Genomic DNA, 18,278 nt, shown 5'->3' with positions numbered 1-18,278 from the left:
TCCCTGGGGAGTGAGGGGTTTGAGCCACATATTGGGCACCCCAACCCTAGGGCTCAACACCAGGAAGATGAGTCCTGAATTGTGTCCCCCTCAAAATTCATATGTTGTAGTCCTGGCCACTTGTACCTCAGAATGTGACCTTTTTTGGGAATAGGGTCATTACAGATGTACTTAGCTAAGACAAGGTCATATTGGAGTAGGGTGGGTCCTTAATTCAATATGACTAGTGTCCTTATAATAAAGGAAAATTTGGGCACATAAAAGACACAGGGAGAACACCATGTGAAGATAATGGCAGAGATCAGGGTGATGCTTCTACAACCCAAGGAATGCCAAAGATTGCCAGCAGACTACCAGAATCTTGGGGAGAGGCATGAAACAAATTCTTTCTCACAGGTTGTTGCAGAAGGAATCACCTCCACTGACATCTTGATACCAGACTTATAGCCTCCAGAACTGTGAGACAATAAACTTCTGTTATTTAAGCCATCTAGTTTGCAGTACCTCGTTAAGCAGCCCTAGAAAACTAATACAGACCCCTAACCCACACTATATACGAAAATTAACTAAAAATGAATCATACATCTAAATGCAAGAGCTAAAGCTATAAAACTCTTAGAAGAAAATATAGGCATAAATCTTGTGACATTGGATTAGGCAATCGTTTCTTAGATAGGACACCAAGGAACAAGCAACAACAATAAAATGATAAATACATATTTCTAAGAGATATTGCCCTAGTCCAACCCAACATTCTCTCTCCCCTGGATGGCTTCAGTAGCCTCCATCCTTGCCTCCCTACAGTATCTCCTCACACAGCAGCCTAAGTCAGATCATGTTGCTTTTGCACTTAAACTTTTCCAATGGCACCTGTCTCGCTCAGAATTAAAGCCAACATCCTTTCAGACTTCCCTGGCAGTCCAGTGGTCAGGGCTCTGAGCTTCCACTGCAGGGGGCGCAGGTTGAATCCCTAGTCAGGGAGCTAAGATCCCACATGCCACACGGCATGGCCAAAAAACAACAACAAAAACCCAACATCCTTTCATAGCCTCTAAAGCCATATGATCTGCTCCCAGTCATCTCCTACCACCCCCCTCACTCAATTTATTCCAGCCACAGAAACCTCCTTGGTTGGAACAAGCTGAGCTCATTCTGACTTAAGATTTTATCATTTGGTGTTCCCTCTGCCTAGAATCTCCTCCAAGATTTCCCCAGGACTCATTCCTTCACTTCCTCCCTGTCTCCACTCTACAGTGACATCCTTGTCATTTCTCCAGTGCCAGTGACCATCCTATCACAACCACCACTCCCTCTGTCACTATTCCCCTGCTTTATTTTTCTCTTACACACTTACCTCCAGGAGAGCAGGGACTTTGTTTCAATTTATTGTATGCTCAACATTCATAGTGACTGGCACACAGTAAGAGCTAAATAAATTTTTGTCATTATTATTGTTGATAATAATTAAAAGTTGGAGAGGCAGTGACAATGCCATTCCCATTTGAAAGCTGAAGTGCCTCACAAGCGTCCACACCTTAGGACCTAACACACAGAAATGAACCAATATTTTTTTTTAATCCTTTTAAGGGCACTTGGCATATGGGCAAGTGGTGATTTGGAATATTACTGATCACATTATTACACATATTCATTACATACTCAACTGTTCTGTAAATTCCTTGTTGGTAGGACTCAGCCTGGTTCTCTTTAAATCCCCAATAGCGGTGTTGCTCAAACTGCCCTATTCATAGAAATTGCCTGAGGATCCTGTGAACATGCAGATTGATTAGGAGGTGAGAGATGGGGCCTGAGACTGCATTTCTAACAAACTCCCGGATGATGGAGATACCGCTGGTCCAGAACCACACTTTGAGAACCAAGGTCTTCAGCACCTGGCACAGGGCTTTCCGCAGGGTGGCTCAGTCAGTGTTGAGTGATGGATGGATGGATGGACTGACTGATACTGGTTGGTACTAGGTAGGTGGCAGGGTGGAGGAAGGGTTCAGAGGGAAAGTTTAAATCCAGTAATAAAGTAGCAGCTAGAATCTCTCTCTCCTTCCGTTTCCCCTCAGTCATATCAGAGATTAATTTGGACCCACCCAACATTATCCCTTCTCTGAGTTTTCCATCTTTCACTAAAATACAGAGGGGTGGTGTACAGTCCTCCTAGACAAACCCTTCACCATGTATTGTTGGTATAGCATACCCTGACAGGGTAACCAACTCAACTCAGTTTGTCTGGGATTTTCCAAGTTTTAGCACTTAGAGTTCCATGTCCCAATTTTAACACTGAAAGTCTTGCATCCTGGGAAACCCCTCAGTCCCAGGAAACTGGGACAGTTGGCCAGTCTGCCTGTGTGAGTCACTCTGTGTAGAGGACAAAGCTGATTGAGTCACCTGTCTGCCCTGGAGGTAACTGCAGTCCAGTGGGGGAGTCGAGTGAGGAAGGAAGGTGTGGCCTGAACTGCAAAGATAACTTTATAGGAAGATCAAAGCCACTTATACATCTGGTGGGAAGACTCAAACCAATAGTTATTGGGTTAATATAGAGTGTGGTCTTTCACTCTGAGCACCACAGACAATCTGGCTCCCTCCTTAAATCACTGAGAAATAAGGGCAAGCTTGTTCAGTTTTATGTGCAGAGAAGAAAAAAGCAGCCCTCTTGATTTACTCTATAAGGCCAAGTAAATTCAGAAATCAACTGTTCCTTTGAACAATGAATTTGTAGCCAGGAAACACTACTTTAATAAGTGTTCTAAGCCACGAATCTTTGGCCAACAGAATAAACAATGACAAAAATCCAAGGCATTAAGGAAAAATTTTTATGCTCTAAAAATCATATATTAACATATAAAGCATGAGTGTTCCTGAGATTCTTGCAGTCTGGCTGGGTTGTTTTAAACAGGCTGTGTCCCTCAGAAAGCCTGGGGAGAGCCTTGGTTGCCATGGCACTAAGACCCAATGCACGGGGCTGATGCTGGCAAGCCCTGCTGACCTCTCCATACCCCACTACTCAAATGGTAGTTGGCTTTGACTGCTAGCCAAGTATCCGAGTGTACGTCATTTTACAAACATTTGTGAAACACCCATTAAGTTCCTAGTGGGCCAGGCCTGTACTTCACATTTGCAAATGCTTTTAATTTTCAAGGGACTTTCCCACCTGTTGGCTCATTTTAATCTCACTCAAAACTAAGAGGTCTAAGCATTGTTCAGCCCATTGCCTGGGTAAGACAGCATGCTGAGGTAGAAGCAGCAGGAGCCTTGGCATCCCACAATCCTGGTTTGCATCCTTGCTCCACCTCTTTCCATCAGGAAGCCTTGGGGAAGTCACTCTTCTCTTAGAAATACTATTATCTCATCTGAAAAAATGTGGATAATAATTCCACCTTTCCAGCGGCTGTAAGCATTTAGGGTGTGCGACTACCTAGAACAGGTACTCAGTAAACGATCCTGTGCCCATCCTCATCACTGTTAGGAAACTAAGTCCCACAGAAGTATCTGAAACTTCTAAGGTCACACTTCTGATTTTGGCAGGCTGAAAACCCAGGCACATGTCCTAACTCCCCCTCCTAGTGTCATTTCCATTTGATCAGATTGTCCCAATGACTCAATGATTGACCCAGTGATGCCTGACGCCATCAGCCAAACTATGGTCCTTTAGGTGGCAAGTGAGTTCATTTAAGGGCTCAAATGTCTATTACTCATTGGAAGAAATGCTGATGGCAGAAAACAGAAAGCTGTGAATCACAGTGACTACAGAATTTATTCCACGGCAGGACTAGATTCCTGCAGATGGGCAAGAATGCTAGCTTCAGAGGGTCAGATGCAAGGCAGGTGCCCCCGGATTACCAATGTCTGCAGCTCTGGAAGGCTCCACAGCATCCAGTCTGGGCTCCACGTTTAGGAAGAGGCCTCCTCCACTGGCATTGATGGCAAGACCAGAGGGTCTCACCAACACTGAAATCTGATGCACTCCAACGGGCAGCAGGCCTGTCTGACACACCACATTCGTTTGGTTTGAGAAAATAACTTTGCAACTTGTTTTGTTCACTGTAACCTGCAAGGCCTCGGAGTCACCAGAGAAACCACTTCCAGTAATATAGACCAGTAGGTCAATGTCATCTTAAAAGAAGAAAGAAATTAAAAGAAAGAAATCGTTTCTCAGTGATATCACTCCATTTACAAGAACTCTATCAAATGTTCATTCCCTCTCACCTTCCTCTCCCAAAATTCAAGGAATTAAATGCTGACTCATGTATTGGAATCTATATTGATTTTAATAGCGTAGAGCCCTCATCTTAAACTTTCTCAAACTAGTGATGAGAAATCACTAGTCAACAAAAAATGGGGAAAAAAATAAAAATAAAGAAAATTTCAAAACAAGGGACAAAGAGAATACAACATTTTTTTTTTTTTTTTGTGGTACGCGGGCCTCTCACTGTGTGGCCTCTCCCGTTGCGGAGCACAGGCTCCGGACGTGCAGGCTCAGCGGCCATGGCTCACGGGCCCAGCCGCTCCGTGGCATGTGGGATCTTCTCGGACCGGGGCACGAACCTGTGTCCCCTGCATCGGCAGGCAGACTCTCAACCACTGTGCCACCAGGGAAGCCCAACATTTTAAGTCATCAAAAATCCACCATTTCAGGACTTCCCTGGCAGTCCAGTGGTTAAGACTCTGCACTTCCACTGCAGGAGGCACAGGTTCGAACCCTGGTCAGGGAACTAAGATCCCACGTGCCACACGACGCAGCCAAGAAATTAAAAAAAAAAAAAAATCCACAATTTCAAATCATAACCATTTCATTTAGATTGGCTAAAAAATTCACCTTCTGCTGCATCACTCAACATCCACCCCATGAACGGACACACCTTCTACCCACACATCACCAGGTACACGGCCTCCAACAAGTCACTCTCAGTCTAAAGTTCATGCACAGAAATAGACCCACAGACATAGAAGACAAACTTATGGTTATCAGAGGGGAAAGAGGTGGGGGAGGGACAAATTAGGAGGTTGGGATTAACATATACACACTACTATATATAAAACAGATAAGGACCTAACGTATAGCACAGGGAGCTATACTCAATATTTGTAATAACCTATAAAGGAAAAGAATCTGAAAAAGCATATATATATATATATATATATATAACTGAATCCCTGTACTGAAACTAACATGACATGGTAAATCAATTATACTTCAAAAAAAAATAAAAAATAAAGTTCACGCCCATCTCAATGCCAAGTGCACATCATACCGAGGGCATACCACACAGAGTGGACCCGGGGAGTTGACCCTTCAAGGTATTGGAAGGAACAGGAACCTGAACAATAAGCTGGTATGTCATTCACTCGCACAACCACCTGGAAAAGACAAAAGCATTAAAAGCAAACGTACATGTTTCATATGCTCCAGCGTATTAATAAAGTACTTGTAAAGTTTGCCCAAATTAAAATGTGTTAATGATTTACTTATTCTCTTTTTTTTCCTTCTATTTTCCAGTAATAGACCCTAAATTGTAAAGCATGACTCCAAACATGTTAGGCTTTTTTAAAACGATGGTAAATAAGCGGAAACCTAACATTTTTGCAATTAAATATGTTCAATCTGGAGTAAATTCCCTCTCTGTCACATAGAAGTAAATTCAAACTGAGTGAGAACTTTTTATCACTTTATATTTTCAACTGAGTACCTACTTCCTGTGAAAAGCCCTGTCTTTGCTGGTAAATGCCAGTGAAGTAGGCACCTCTGTTCTACCATTGCTACATGGATGTGTAACTGAAGATCAGAGTGTATTTGGACATTTGGCTTGGGGTCTTTTTTATCCTAAAATGGGAGGTCCCCAAGAATAAATTATATGTCTTTTCCTCTCACTGGGACTAAGATTAATCTAATAGAACTCTACAATACTTGGAGATAAGAAAGGTGAAAAAGATTGAACTCTGAATCTCTACATATAAAATAAGGATTAAAAAGCACACACACTATATTTATGATAGTGTTTGCTTATAAGGGAAGGGGTACTGGGATGGCATGAAGGCACAGGTGATAAGAAATTCTTCATCTGTAGTGTTTCACGTTATTCATAAAGACCAAAAATAAAATAAAATAAATACATCAAATGTTGGCAATTGTTAATCCTCATTTGGGTACCCAGGTGTTGGTTATATTATTCTTTATAGTTTTGCATTTCAAAATTGTCTCTAATTAAAACCAGATGACTTATAACAAGAGTATGGGCAGATGGGAAATAGCAAAGGACATTTTAAAGAGAAAAGGGGTTGACTTAGCTCATTTACTTTCCAAGGCCACTGTGTGGAGGTATAAGTCATATGTAGCTAGAGAGGTTCTCTATTTTTGGTACCATAGTAGCATCAATAATTATAATAACAGGATGCTGTATTTACAAAGCACTTATATTTTCAGCGTACTCTCCATACCCTGTGGAGGTAGAAAAGCACGGCCACAGCTCTCTCTGTTTTGCGAATTAGAAAGCTGACCTTTAGGATTGGTCCACATTACAAATCAGGAGGGGCTGCAGTAGACCTGAAACTAGTATTTCACTTTGGGTGGGCCATCCGCTCTCACCTGAGTGTACTGGTTGGCAGTGACCAACATGTCTCCAAATATGGGTCCAAGGAAGACTCCACCATCATATACCACACGAGTGGTTACAGCAGGGCTAACTCCCGTTAGGTTTTCATCAGATACCTAAGATGGTTACAGTTCTGGTGAATTCTGCCATGGAATCAAGTCTAATCTTGCTTAAAACAAATAACAAAGGGTGTTTTCACATTCTGTTTAAGATAATCAGATAGCTACAAAGTGAAAATGGAGAGACAGGGGCTTGAAATCTAGTAACCTAATAGTAAGTAATGGCTAATGAAAGCCCCAGTAGACTAGAAGAATATTTATATGCAAGTAGAGTTACCCAAAAAAATGCACACTATACTGATCTTCTAAGTCTTGAGATATTTTGTTTCCATGTGCTTTTCTATTTTACAAGTTTTCAATCCAAAATATTAAAATAAAATGTCTGGAAACAAGTGCCATGAGATGACTCCTATCCTTCCTCCATCTCCACCCAAGGATTTTTTTTGAAAACCAGATGACCTGCAATACCAAATAACAAGAATAAAATTTCATCTCGGGTTTCACTTCATAAAACCAAACGCTAGATGATCATTAGATTATTTTTTAAAACCCTAAATATGCAAGAGCATCTGGTTTTGTCATTATCCAAAGACAGCAAATCCTTTCCTAAACTTCCTTCTGCTGTGCCATCTGCCTCCATGATAATCTAAGTCAATCACATCTGCTTAAATTATGCAATAACAGATGTGGAATTATTGTATGCTGGACACTGACCAACAACTTCTCTACCTACATCAAGTTAGAAAAGGTGATGTTGGGTTTAAACTGCTTTATCAGGAATATGAGATATAAAATACGTCTTGAAAACTTTCAGAAAGATCATTGAACCCCTTTACTTGAATATTCCAACAAAATTCACAAATCATGACAGTTTTCATTCATATAATTCTGATTTTTTTTCACAAAATTGCTCCAGAGCACTAAATCCACAAAACCAAAAGGGATACCATACATACCCTTATAAAGCTGGGCAAGTCCCCAACCTGGTTGGACCAGGAGAGAGTCCACACATGTTCATAGCAAGACTTTAGATCCTCCGTCACAGTGAAGTCACTGACATTAAGGTACCTAGATGTGAAGTCATCAGCGTTGGTTTGTAAGAGCTTTTGGAGGTGACTAGCTGAGATGTGCACAGGGACAGCTGTGGGAGAAGGTCATGATATAAAACGTACAGGACACTAATTAGTCCACCTTGCAGCATCTCATCATCAAAACAGCAGAGAATACACATCAGAATGCCTACTACACATGCAGAGACCATCAAGTTCAAGAAAATCCTCAGTCCAGTTAAGCCATTTTTAGGGCAAATATAAGTAGGTGCTCACTTTTTATATCATGGTCCCTTTAATCAGCATCACATCTCTCAAGCAGAGAACACAATCGCATCAGACAAACCTATCTCAACTGTCAACTCAAAATGTAAATTCCAGACACCCTGGTAATCCCTGAAAGTCTAATTAAATATTGGGTTTTCCCCAGAAAAATTTAGCTGGCCCTGTGAACAGGGAAAAGTTGGCCGGCCACCTTTCACAAGGAGTAGGGAAGGCACAAAGCAGCTGACACCCATAAAAACTTAGCCAACCAAGCTGAGGAATGTTGGCATTGAACTTCGGTTTCTCCATTACAATTTCCTTTAAGTCCAACCACCTGCTTCCCCATCTCACATCCCCGCAGAGAAATAACAGCACTTTGGGCTTAAGCCTTGCTGTGTTTGAACGCTGTTTCATGCTTTACCAAAAGTTTCCATTTCCTTAGGTATCCCAACATCTCTGTGAGGCGGGTCATCTAAATATCCTAATACCGCCTTGGGAGATGAAGAAAATGAAACCCAGTGTGATTCAGAAGCCTGTCAACCAAGTGAGAGGGGTTTAGATTAAAACCCAGGTTGCCTTCTACCTACTCAAGAGCTTTCCTTTTGAATCTCACACTGCCCTGGAGTGTTGGTGAAATACCACTGTATTTCCAAAATGCAAACAAAATTCTCATCTTTTTTGAAAAGATTTTATATGCCATTTGAGGGCCATTTCAAATGGCCAGGTGAAGGCTGGCTTTCCCCCCAGTTGTTCTACAGGCAGTGATGTAAGGAATATCAGCAACAGGATATGACAGCAGGAAAAGTCTCTCTACAGACAGGCTGCAGCTTTCTCATTAGTGAGAAGGTAAACAGCACAGTAGTGGGCTTCATAGAGGCAGGGCTCTGATGAACTTATTCACCCACTTATCAGACTCCAATAGCCCAGGGGCCATCAACTTTTCCTAATTTGCCCTACTAGAGTAAAAACTCCACTCCATTCCTCCAGCCAAGAAGATTCTTTGCAAGTCCAGCATCTTTCTGCTTGAGGACAGAAGACTCCTGGACCATTTGCCAATTTTTTTTTTTTTTTTTTGAGGTACGCGGGCCTCTCACTGCTGTGGCCTCTCCCGTTGCGGAGCACAGGCTCCAGACGCGCAGGCTCAGTGGCCATGGCTCATGGGCCCAGCCGCTCTGCGGCATGTGGGATCTTCCCGGACCGGGGCATGAACCCGTGTCCCCTGCATTGGCAGGCGGACTCTCAACCACTGCGCCACCAGGGAAGCCCATGTGCCAATTTTTATACAGCCATTCTTGAGTTCTCCTGAGCCTCCTTTCTGATTCCCCTATGTTTTTACCAAATAAATAACATATTATAATCACGTCTAATCCTGTCCTTTGTGAGATGTGTATGTACTTGAAGATTTAGAAACTGTTCTACCCTCATCGCAGCTGAAAGCTCTTTCTACATGTGTTATGATTCCTAAAATCCTCAATATCATGTGGTGTCACTGTGGAGTTTAATTTGGAAGGGCCGTGGCTACCATGGATTTTGGCCTAGGAAACTCCAGAGAGAAGACCGAACTGAGAAGCAAAGACTGAAGTTCATACCTGGACCCTGCCATCAACTATTTTTATGAGCTTTGGGCAAGCCTGAGTATAGTGGGCTGAATGGTGGCCCTCAAAAAGATATGTCACTGCCCTGATCCCAGGAAACTATGAACATTACTTTATAAAGCAAAAGATGTGGTTAAGGATCTTGAGAAGAGGAGTTCATCCTGGATTATCCAGATGGGCCCTAAACGCACTCATACACAGACGAGGAAGAGACAGTGTGACCAGGGAGGCAGGGGTTGGAGTGATGCGCCCGCAGCCAAGGGATGCTGGCAGCCACCAGATGCTGCGAGAGGCAGGGAACAGATCCTCCCCTAGAGCTTGAGGAGGGAGAGTGGCCCTGACAACAACTTGACTGTGGACTCTGACCTCCAGAACTGGAAGAGAATAAATTTCTGTCGTTTTAAGCCACCAAGGTTGTATAATTTGCTATGACAGCCCCAGGAAGCTAATCCACTCAGTTTCCACATCTACAAAACTGAAAGATTGGGATATTAACAATGATATGCTGTTGTTATTGTCCAGATCTTTAACTTTAAGAAGGTCATTCTCAGACACTGGAAAACAAAATAACTTTAAGACTGTCACCCTGCCTGGCAGGATGTTGTCAAATGAGAAACACTGCACTCCCAATGGCCCCTTTACCAGGAATCACTGTGTGAGAAAGCTGGATGCGAAAGTGTCCTCCTAAAGGTGGACTTGCCCTCTGTAGTCTCTGTGTTATCACCTGGACCAACCCGGATCCTTCTTCTGCTCCTTCAGTGGGCACAGAGCTGTGACATACCAGAAGCAAAGCATTAGCCATGGGGACCCTCCAGCAGCTGCTCCAGACAGAACATAGCTCCATCTCAAAGACCAACGGTCTCCCATGTTTCCAGACCATGAGCTCAAGCTCCCAAGTACTGGGCACCCCTCTCCCATCACAGCAGAGGAAATGTAAGGTAAATATGAGGGTTCTTTAGGGCATTCCACAGTTCCCCTCTATTGATCCTGGAAGCACAGGGATGCAGAGCAAAGAGTGATGAGTCTGGTCCTCACAGCTCTGGTCCTGATGCAGAGTGGAAGGAGAACCCATTTGCACAGTCAGATGAAAACTTGGGCCCTAGTCCACAGATCCTCTGCACTCAGTATCCCCAGCAGAAACAGGCCACTCCATCTAGTGCAGTCCTTATCCAGCACCTGTATGCAAACACACTGCCTGACTAATCCTGCTTTTAATACAATAAATAAGTCAAATAAATCATGACACACCATGAGATGGAATACTATTCAGCCATTAAAAACCATATCTAGAAGCAGGCTTAATGAAATGGGGAAATATTCCATTTATACCAGTAGGTGAAAAGGGCATGTTACAAATATAGTGTCTTATGTGTGGTCCCAATCTGAGATTTAAAAAGCAAACATATACATGTATATATGCATATAAAAACTGCCTGGGGAAAAAGGCTGTTAGAATATGGATCCAGTGCATTAACAGAAGCTATCTCTGAGCAGAGGGATTCTGAGTGCTTTGTAACTTTTCCTAAGTGTTTTTCTGTATTTTCCTAATTTTCAACAACAAACGTGTGATTTCAATCAGTAATATTACCTAAGTGCTACATATTGATGTGCATACTTAAACCATACAGAAGATACTATCTGTTTTGGGGGCCACTCTGAAGGTTGTCCTGACTTGCTCAAGCTGGAGGCTTCCAGAAGGAACTAAGGGACTTGAGAAAAACTCAGAAAGGGAGGTTGTGGGAATTCCCTGGCGATCCAGTGGTTAGGACTCTGCGCTTCTACAGTAGGGGGCACGGGTTTGATCCCTGGTCAGGGAACTATGATCCCAAATGCCATGCGGCCAAAAAAAAAAGGAGGTTGTGAGGACCCCTCTAAGTGTGGACCTAAATTACACTCCATCATTTCAGAGTTAATAACTACATAATTCACTAGGTTTGGAGCACAGGACCACGGGCTGGGTAATCTGACAGCTCCCTCTCCACCATTGAAGCTCTTTCCCTCCTTCATTCTATTGATGATTTCCGTGTCTGTCCTGCCCAGAGGCCCATGAAACACTAAGTCAAGGAAAATGCAGCACAGATTCAAGGTTTCTTTGCCTACTTTTCACACACTGTCCAAAGCATAGTATAAGTAGGAGAACTCATTTCGAAACATGTTAGAAAGAGATGGGAGGAAAAAAGAAATTTTAAAGACAGGGCATCTCAATTCTTCCCATCCTACTTGGATTTTAGTGAAAATTTAAAAGAACAAATTACAGCATACATGTGTTCCAAGAGCTTGGAGGAGACTTGATTCTTAGTTACTGCTTTGTAAACTGTGGCCAGAGAGGTTTGATTATTGAAGAACCAATGCTTATGGCGCTCTAGTGCCATCTGGTGGTGAGCTCTTAGAACTGGCTGGTTTTGTTCCTTTGGCTATTTCCTTTGGCCTCAAATGATTCCAGTAAGATTAATATATGGGGAATGGAAGGAGAGGAACAAGGTTTTCCTCTCAAACAGTGGTAATGTGAACCTCTGAAAAGCATAAAAATACAACTACCTGTAAACAAATTCACTAGGAACTAGTTCTCAAAATGTAGTCCCCAGATGAACAGAATCAGCATTGCCTGGGAACTCATTAGAAATGCAAACTATCAGGTCCTGCCTCAAACCTACTGAACTATGATGGTGTGGTTAGGGGCCAGCAATTTGTGTTTTAACACAACCTCCAGGTAAGTCTGATACGGCATTTTTAAGACTGAGAACTATTGCTTTGAGCAACACGGCAGGTAGCTTTTCCTGATAAAAAGTCTCACCTCTGTGTCTTCTAAGGGCAGTTAACAATTTTAAGCAAGGATAGGTGAGCAAAGATGGTTCCCTACCTTGCAGTGATGAGCGGGAGCTCCAAGCCACACCCTGCCAACCAGGAGGTCACACTGTAGACAGGAGGGGATCCCACCACAGAGAGCAATTCCAGCAGATTCCCGCCAGGGCGAGCTGTTCCAGAGTCAGCCTGAGAAACTAGAGACCAATGATCCAATCATTATCAAGTAAATCAAGATGGAAGACCTGCTGTGTGGAAGGTCCCCGTTGGAGAGGCTGAGTTACTCACAACCCAGCATACACTTAAAGCAGAGATTCCTACGTACCTGCTGCCAGGAAGAGAAAAGGAAGAGGAAGTAGGAATTTAGTTGCAAAAGGAAACTGCAAGGTCATGGTATACGGAGACGATGACTAATTCCACAGCAGAGTTCAGTAAGCCCCAAGTGAGCCAAGCATCACTGCCTGTATCATTGGAGGTTCCCACCACGACACCGCCACACATACACACAGCTCATCTATGGCAGTGTGGACTGCCCCCTTTCCTCCTTTTCTTCCCAAAGCCTGGTAGCTCCAGGAACACAAGCTGATCCCCCTTGGGAACACTGAACACACAAAGCACATACTAGAGGTACTTGAGTTTTATCCGCAGCATGGCATCAACATGTGTGCAGAGAGAGTGCAAGCTTTAAGATGGACCAGTGTTCAAATCCTTATTTTCCGCTTCTATTGGGTTACTATTTGGCTAATCACTATAACCTCTGTACGACTCTGTTTTCTCATTGATAAAGTGGGACTCATGACAGGTATCAGTCTGCATGGCAGGGAGAGTTTAGTGAGATGGCAGGTTTAAATGACCAGCAAATATAGTTTAATATCCTCTTTTCCTCCTACCAGGCACCATGTAAAGGCAGCTTCTTTTCCAAGTCTGGACAATCGAGGCAGTCTTTGCAGGCCCAATGCTGAGCACAATGCCAGGCACAGAGTAAGGGCTCAATAAATGTTTATTTGCTCAGCTGAGTATGGAGTCATTGAAGGTTTGGCTCTGGTGTCAACCATCTCTGGGTTCCAATATCCCCCACATACCAGCTGATTTGAGGCAAGACACTTAGTATCCTGTCAGCTTTGGTTTCCTCATCTATAGAGTGGGGATCACAGGACCATCTCATGGGGTTCTGAGAATTAAGTGAGAAATATTTGGGAGCTACCACTAGATGAAAAGAACTTTCACAGAGGACATTCGGTGGGAGAATATAACCAAGTGTTAAGCTGATCAGATAAATGTCAGACAATTAACCATGACTATGGAGCCCTACTGTGTAGAGTTTATGTTACCATTAAATAATACTCACAGGAAACTTGTGGCCATCAGGACGACTGGACAGTGGGAATCAGACGGTTTTACCCAAGCCATCTCCCATCTTTCTTGTCTCTGCCTCCCTGCTCCCCTCCCACCTCACCCTTACATGGCTCCAGATACTGGAGCATTTGGTGGCAAAGCGGTGATGGCAGTGAGAAAGGATTCTGGATCCTGGGCCTTGAGGGTTTGGGAAGGATAAAGGGAAATGACACCTATTATCCAGTCCTGAGTTTCCCAGTCCAGTCAGTGGGTTCGAGTGCACGCTGTAATGATCCCCTCAGTGCTCTGGGAATCTGGGTAGCACTTGGGGTCACCAAAGGCCCCAGCCAGTTGTCTTGGGCACCAAGAAACTCAGATGGTTACCCCAGCACACCATTTGAATATTATTTTCTGTGTGTCAGAACACAGAGTTTGAAATAAGCAATGACACATTCTGACCCAGATACCCCCAAAACACTCACATCACTGAAACAGATAAGAGATGGAATTCTGAAGAGTATCAAAGATGATGTATTTTCAGGGCTGAAAGAGAGTTCTCCTACCCCACCCCCCACCTCCACACTCCCCTGCCCCCAGCTCTACAACTTCCAGGCAAAAGATTAAAAAGCTGCACACTTGAAAATCAGAATGCAAATGCCTGTTCCATACTTTTCTCCTTGGAGAGAGAAAAACAGAGAAGCTATGAGAAGCAGGAAAGCCGAGCCCCAGAGTCACAAGGGATTTGACAGAAAAGAGAGAGGGAACAAAGTTGGAAGCCTGGAGGCCCTGCGAGCAAACCACCATCTGTCTGGGCTTCTGTTCCCAGGGTGTGCGTCTGTCCCCAGGGTGTGCGTCACACGTGGCCTCAGGAGAACCCCTGATGAGCACCTTGCCCTTAAGACAAGCAAAGCCAGGTGAGAGCACTGCACCCAAGAGAGGTCAAGGGACTTTGTGCAGAGAGGGGCCAGGCCTCAGCTCTGAGTGATGTGTGAGAGGAACCAGATAGGGAGAAGGAAAGACGAGGCTGTTCTCATGCGGATGCGGTGACCCTCCAACTCCCACCGAGTCTGTCCTAAGGATTGTAAATCAGACTTGTGGCCCATTTACAGGGCCAGATATTGCTGTGTTCCTTATAGCACTTTGTATGACAGATATTAACAGATGGAGAGATGGAGAAATCCTGCTGGCCTAACAACAGTAATGATAATAGTACTAATAATTGATTACACTTATTGAACACTTACTAGTCAGGACCCATGATGAGCGCTTTACACTATACTTCAGTTATTCTTCATAGTAATCCAATGGGGTAGGGCCCTCATTAAGCCCATTTTATGCATGAGAAAACCAAGGGCCCTCAGCAAGAAAGTGGTAAAATTGGGGTAAGATCACAGACACCCAAAGCAAGAACAAGCATTGGAATAAATAGGAGGGGAAAAAGGAACTAGTTAGAGAGATATGGGGGCCAAGGACACAGAATTCCAACTCCATCTTCTCTCCAGGATCGAGGCAAGAAAGATGGAGAATCATATGTTCTCCCACCATTAACAGAAAAGCAGCCCCTCCAGAAAAGTTCAAAGACAGCATTTGATGGACAGGTCCGTGGAGGAGAGTGGATTTGATAATCACCTGTTAGGTTTGTGTCTGCAATAATAATCTCATCCACATAGAACACGTCCATCTCCGGAGACAAAGGGAGGAGGTCAATCTGATGAACCAGCACTGGGGAGTTTGCGGGAGGTGGCTGGAGCTGCGCGGAGCGATGCACACACGTCTTCCAGAGGTCGGTGCAGGCGAACTGCCAGCTGAAAACAAGCGCAGAGCAGAAACAGGCCTCCTGTGAGCACCACAGTTCTCTCTCCTGAGAGCCCCAGTTCTCTAACCTGGGCCTGAGGACCATGCAGTCAGGAGACCCAATCCATCATGGCTGCCACAGTACAAGCATCCATCCAAGATGGGCTCAGCTTGGCTGGGATGCAACACGAGTGAATCACGTTTAAGTCCACCATCCATTCATAACAATGTCAGCAGTACTTTCAAATTACAATATGATTATGTGTCTTAAGCAGATCACCTGTTGGGCTCTACTATCAGGGAAGATTAATACTCTGGACATTTCCAGACTCATTTAAGTTTAAAAACACTTACAAAACCCTTAAGAGATGCGGAAAGAGAGCTGAATCAAGAGATCAGGATGCTGAATTATATTCCAGCATCTTTGTTCACTCGCTGAATGAATTTTGGTGAATCACAAATTCTCAGGGCCCCAATTTTTCTCATCTGTAACGTCAAGGAATGTTCCCTAAAATCTCTTCCAAATATGGTGGTCTATGATTCTATCCCTATGAGAAATGTCAGACTCCTTCTGGGGAGTATTAGATTCGTAACAACTACCTGCTCTTAAATCAAATTTCTTTGCCAAATAAAATGTGTTCAGAGCTGAAGTTAGTATCCAAGTCCCCAATATCAGAGACAGTTAGTACCTCCCATAGGCCACTGTCCCCAGGAAAGCTAATCATCCCAGCTGGCAGAATTCCCACACACCTGTCCAGATGAGCTACCTGTTAGGGCTGGCCCCCGCGAGACTCCAGTCACAGGTGACGTTGTTCTTAACGGTGTTTTGAAAGCCAATTGTGAAGGACACTGTCACCGTCAGGATCGTATTCATGTGGCCTTTGTATGCAAGGCACAGCTAGAGACACCAAACAAGAAGTCCTTCAGCTCTGTCACTAAGAAGCAGCAATTCAAGCAATGTTTATCAAGGACAATCCACTCCCTAGAACCTGCCTTGTGCTCAGAGAGACAGCCAGCCTGCTCCTGCCCTCCTGGAGCTTACCGGTCTAGCTGGAGAGACAAATAGTTTAGAGCAAATTGTTATTCATCCAACAGAGAGTTATTCAATGCCTAACACTGTGCGTGGCCACGAGGATTTTAGAGCATCTCAATTATCAATAGAAACCCCCTGTTGTGACCCAGATAACTGTTCCACCTTGAGCAAGTCACTGTACCTCTCTGAACCTCACTCCTTAACCCTAATTCACCAGCATCCTTGGCTTCTAACTCTGAGTTAAGTAAAATTATATGGCAGGATTTTTCAACTGCAGTGCTATTGACATTTGGGACTAGATAATGCTTTTCTGTGAGGGGGACTGCCCAGTGCATTGTAGGACGTTTAGCAACATTCCTAGAACCTACCCGCTGGATTCTACAAACACTTCCCCAGTTTTGGTGACCAAAAATGTCTCCATGCACTGCCAATTCTCCCCATGGGGCAAAATCCCCACCACCCAGCGTTGGGAGCCTGTGCTGTAGAGGAAAGGCTGGAAGTCGGGCAGTGCCCTGTCCTGAACCGTATAGTCCTGGCTCCCACTGCCATTCAACTAGGAAAGGACTTAAAACCACTACCATGAGTTTAGCCACCCCAAGAAGGTTCACTCTGGTTCCCAAAGGGCAAGTAAGCTGCAATTTTTTATGAAGGACAGCAGAGCTAGTGACACAAAGATATAAGGGGTATTGAAGGAATCAATAACAATACTATGATAAATAATACAAACTATCCTTAAATGAGTCCTAATCACTGCCCAAGCACTTTACTGGATTATCTCATATACTCTTCACCTAAATCCTGAAAGCCAAACCTCATTATTACCCATTTCACAGATGAGTAAACTAAAGTAAGACATGGAGGGCATGCAGGGTATAGAGTCAGAATTCAAAACCAGAGTCTGACTGTAGAATCGGCGCTCATACCTGGAGAGCAAAGAAAATACTACAGTGTAGAAAAACTTCTGTAGGTCTCAGCTAATAGAAAGGCATTTCCATGCAGCAACTAGCTAATGGGAGGACCAGAGGTGTCTGTTCACCCCTGAAACCTAGCATCTCAGCCCGAAAAGCCCTACAAGGCACAGCAATCACTCTCTTGTGCTTCCCCAGGCTCAACCCCAGAGAATAATTCCAATCCCTCCCTACCCACCTCGCCTGCAAGCACGAAGGCTGCTACTTACATGTGTGTACTGATCCAGCCGGTTGCCCTTCTGGGCAGCCGCGGGTATCAGGACAAGGTGTCGAGGCTGATGGAAGCTGAATCTCCCACAGAAGGGCTCTGTCCCACTGGTGAGGTGCCCATCAGAGCTGGAACCTTCTAGGCCTGGATGCATTTCGAACAAAATAGGACGATGGGTGTAAATGTTATATAGACTTTCCCAACATGTCTGCAGGGAATGGGTTATGGGTTCGCCATGACATTGACCCCTCAGCCCTTGAGTGAGCTGGGCAGGGATCGAAGTGGTCGGCCCACCCCCCAGCCTGAAGGCTCTAGACATGAGAAACCCATCGTGTCTGCCCTACAGCATCGAAAATCTATTACCTTTTTCTATGTATACCATGACACAGAAAAACTACTGAGAAGCAAGGAGGTAAAGAGTGTTGACTGTAACTTAGTCCACCTTAGTATTTTTAAAACATACCCTCACATTTTTAGAATTTGTTAGATTACTGTTTTATATATAATTCCTTTACTTGAGATGCAATTTGAATTAAGCAAGATTTGCACTGTTTTGCTGTTTCCCTGCTATG

At 44.0% G+C, this 18,278-nt stretch overlaps 1 protein-coding gene across 5 annotated transcripts in view; it reads right to left on the bottom strand.

Annotated features, from left to right (window-relative positions):
* PKHD1 (PKHD1 ciliary IPT domain containing fibrocystin/polyductin) overlaps positions 1-18,278 on the bottom strand; it is a 435,870-nt gene that overhangs the window by 382,790 nt on the left and 34,802 nt on the right. For all 5 annotated transcript variants that reach the window (XM_060021687.1, XM_060021686.1, XM_060021688.1 and 2 more), the window contains 9 exons: positions 17,708-17,850; positions 16,265-16,395; positions 15,333-15,508; positions 12,427-12,565; positions 10,209-10,336; positions 7,615-7,799; positions 6,593-6,715; positions 5,262-5,367; positions 3,850-4,122 (listed from right to left, as the gene is read on the bottom strand). In XM_060021687.1, the coding sequence (XP_059877670.1) occupies positions 3,850-4,122; positions 5,262-5,367; positions 6,593-6,715; positions 7,615-7,799; positions 10,209-10,336; positions 12,427-12,565; positions 15,333-15,508; positions 16,265-16,395; positions 17,708-17,850 (1,404 nt within the window). The remainder of the gene's footprint in view (positions 1-3,849; positions 4,123-5,261; positions 5,368-6,592; positions 6,716-7,614; positions 7,800-10,208; positions 10,337-12,426; positions 12,566-15,332; positions 15,509-16,264; positions 16,396-17,707; positions 17,851-18,278) is intronic.

The sequence above is a fragment of the Delphinus delphis genome, chromosome 10, assembly GCF_949987515.2.
Source record: "Delphinus delphis chromosome 10, mDelDel1.2, whole genome shotgun sequence".
In the NCBI taxonomy this organism is placed as follows: domain Eukaryota; kingdom Metazoa; phylum Chordata; class Mammalia; order Artiodactyla; family Delphinidae; genus Delphinus; species Delphinus delphis.
Note: the sequence above shows the minus strand (reverse complement) of the source record. Positions and strands in the feature narration are given on the sequence as shown.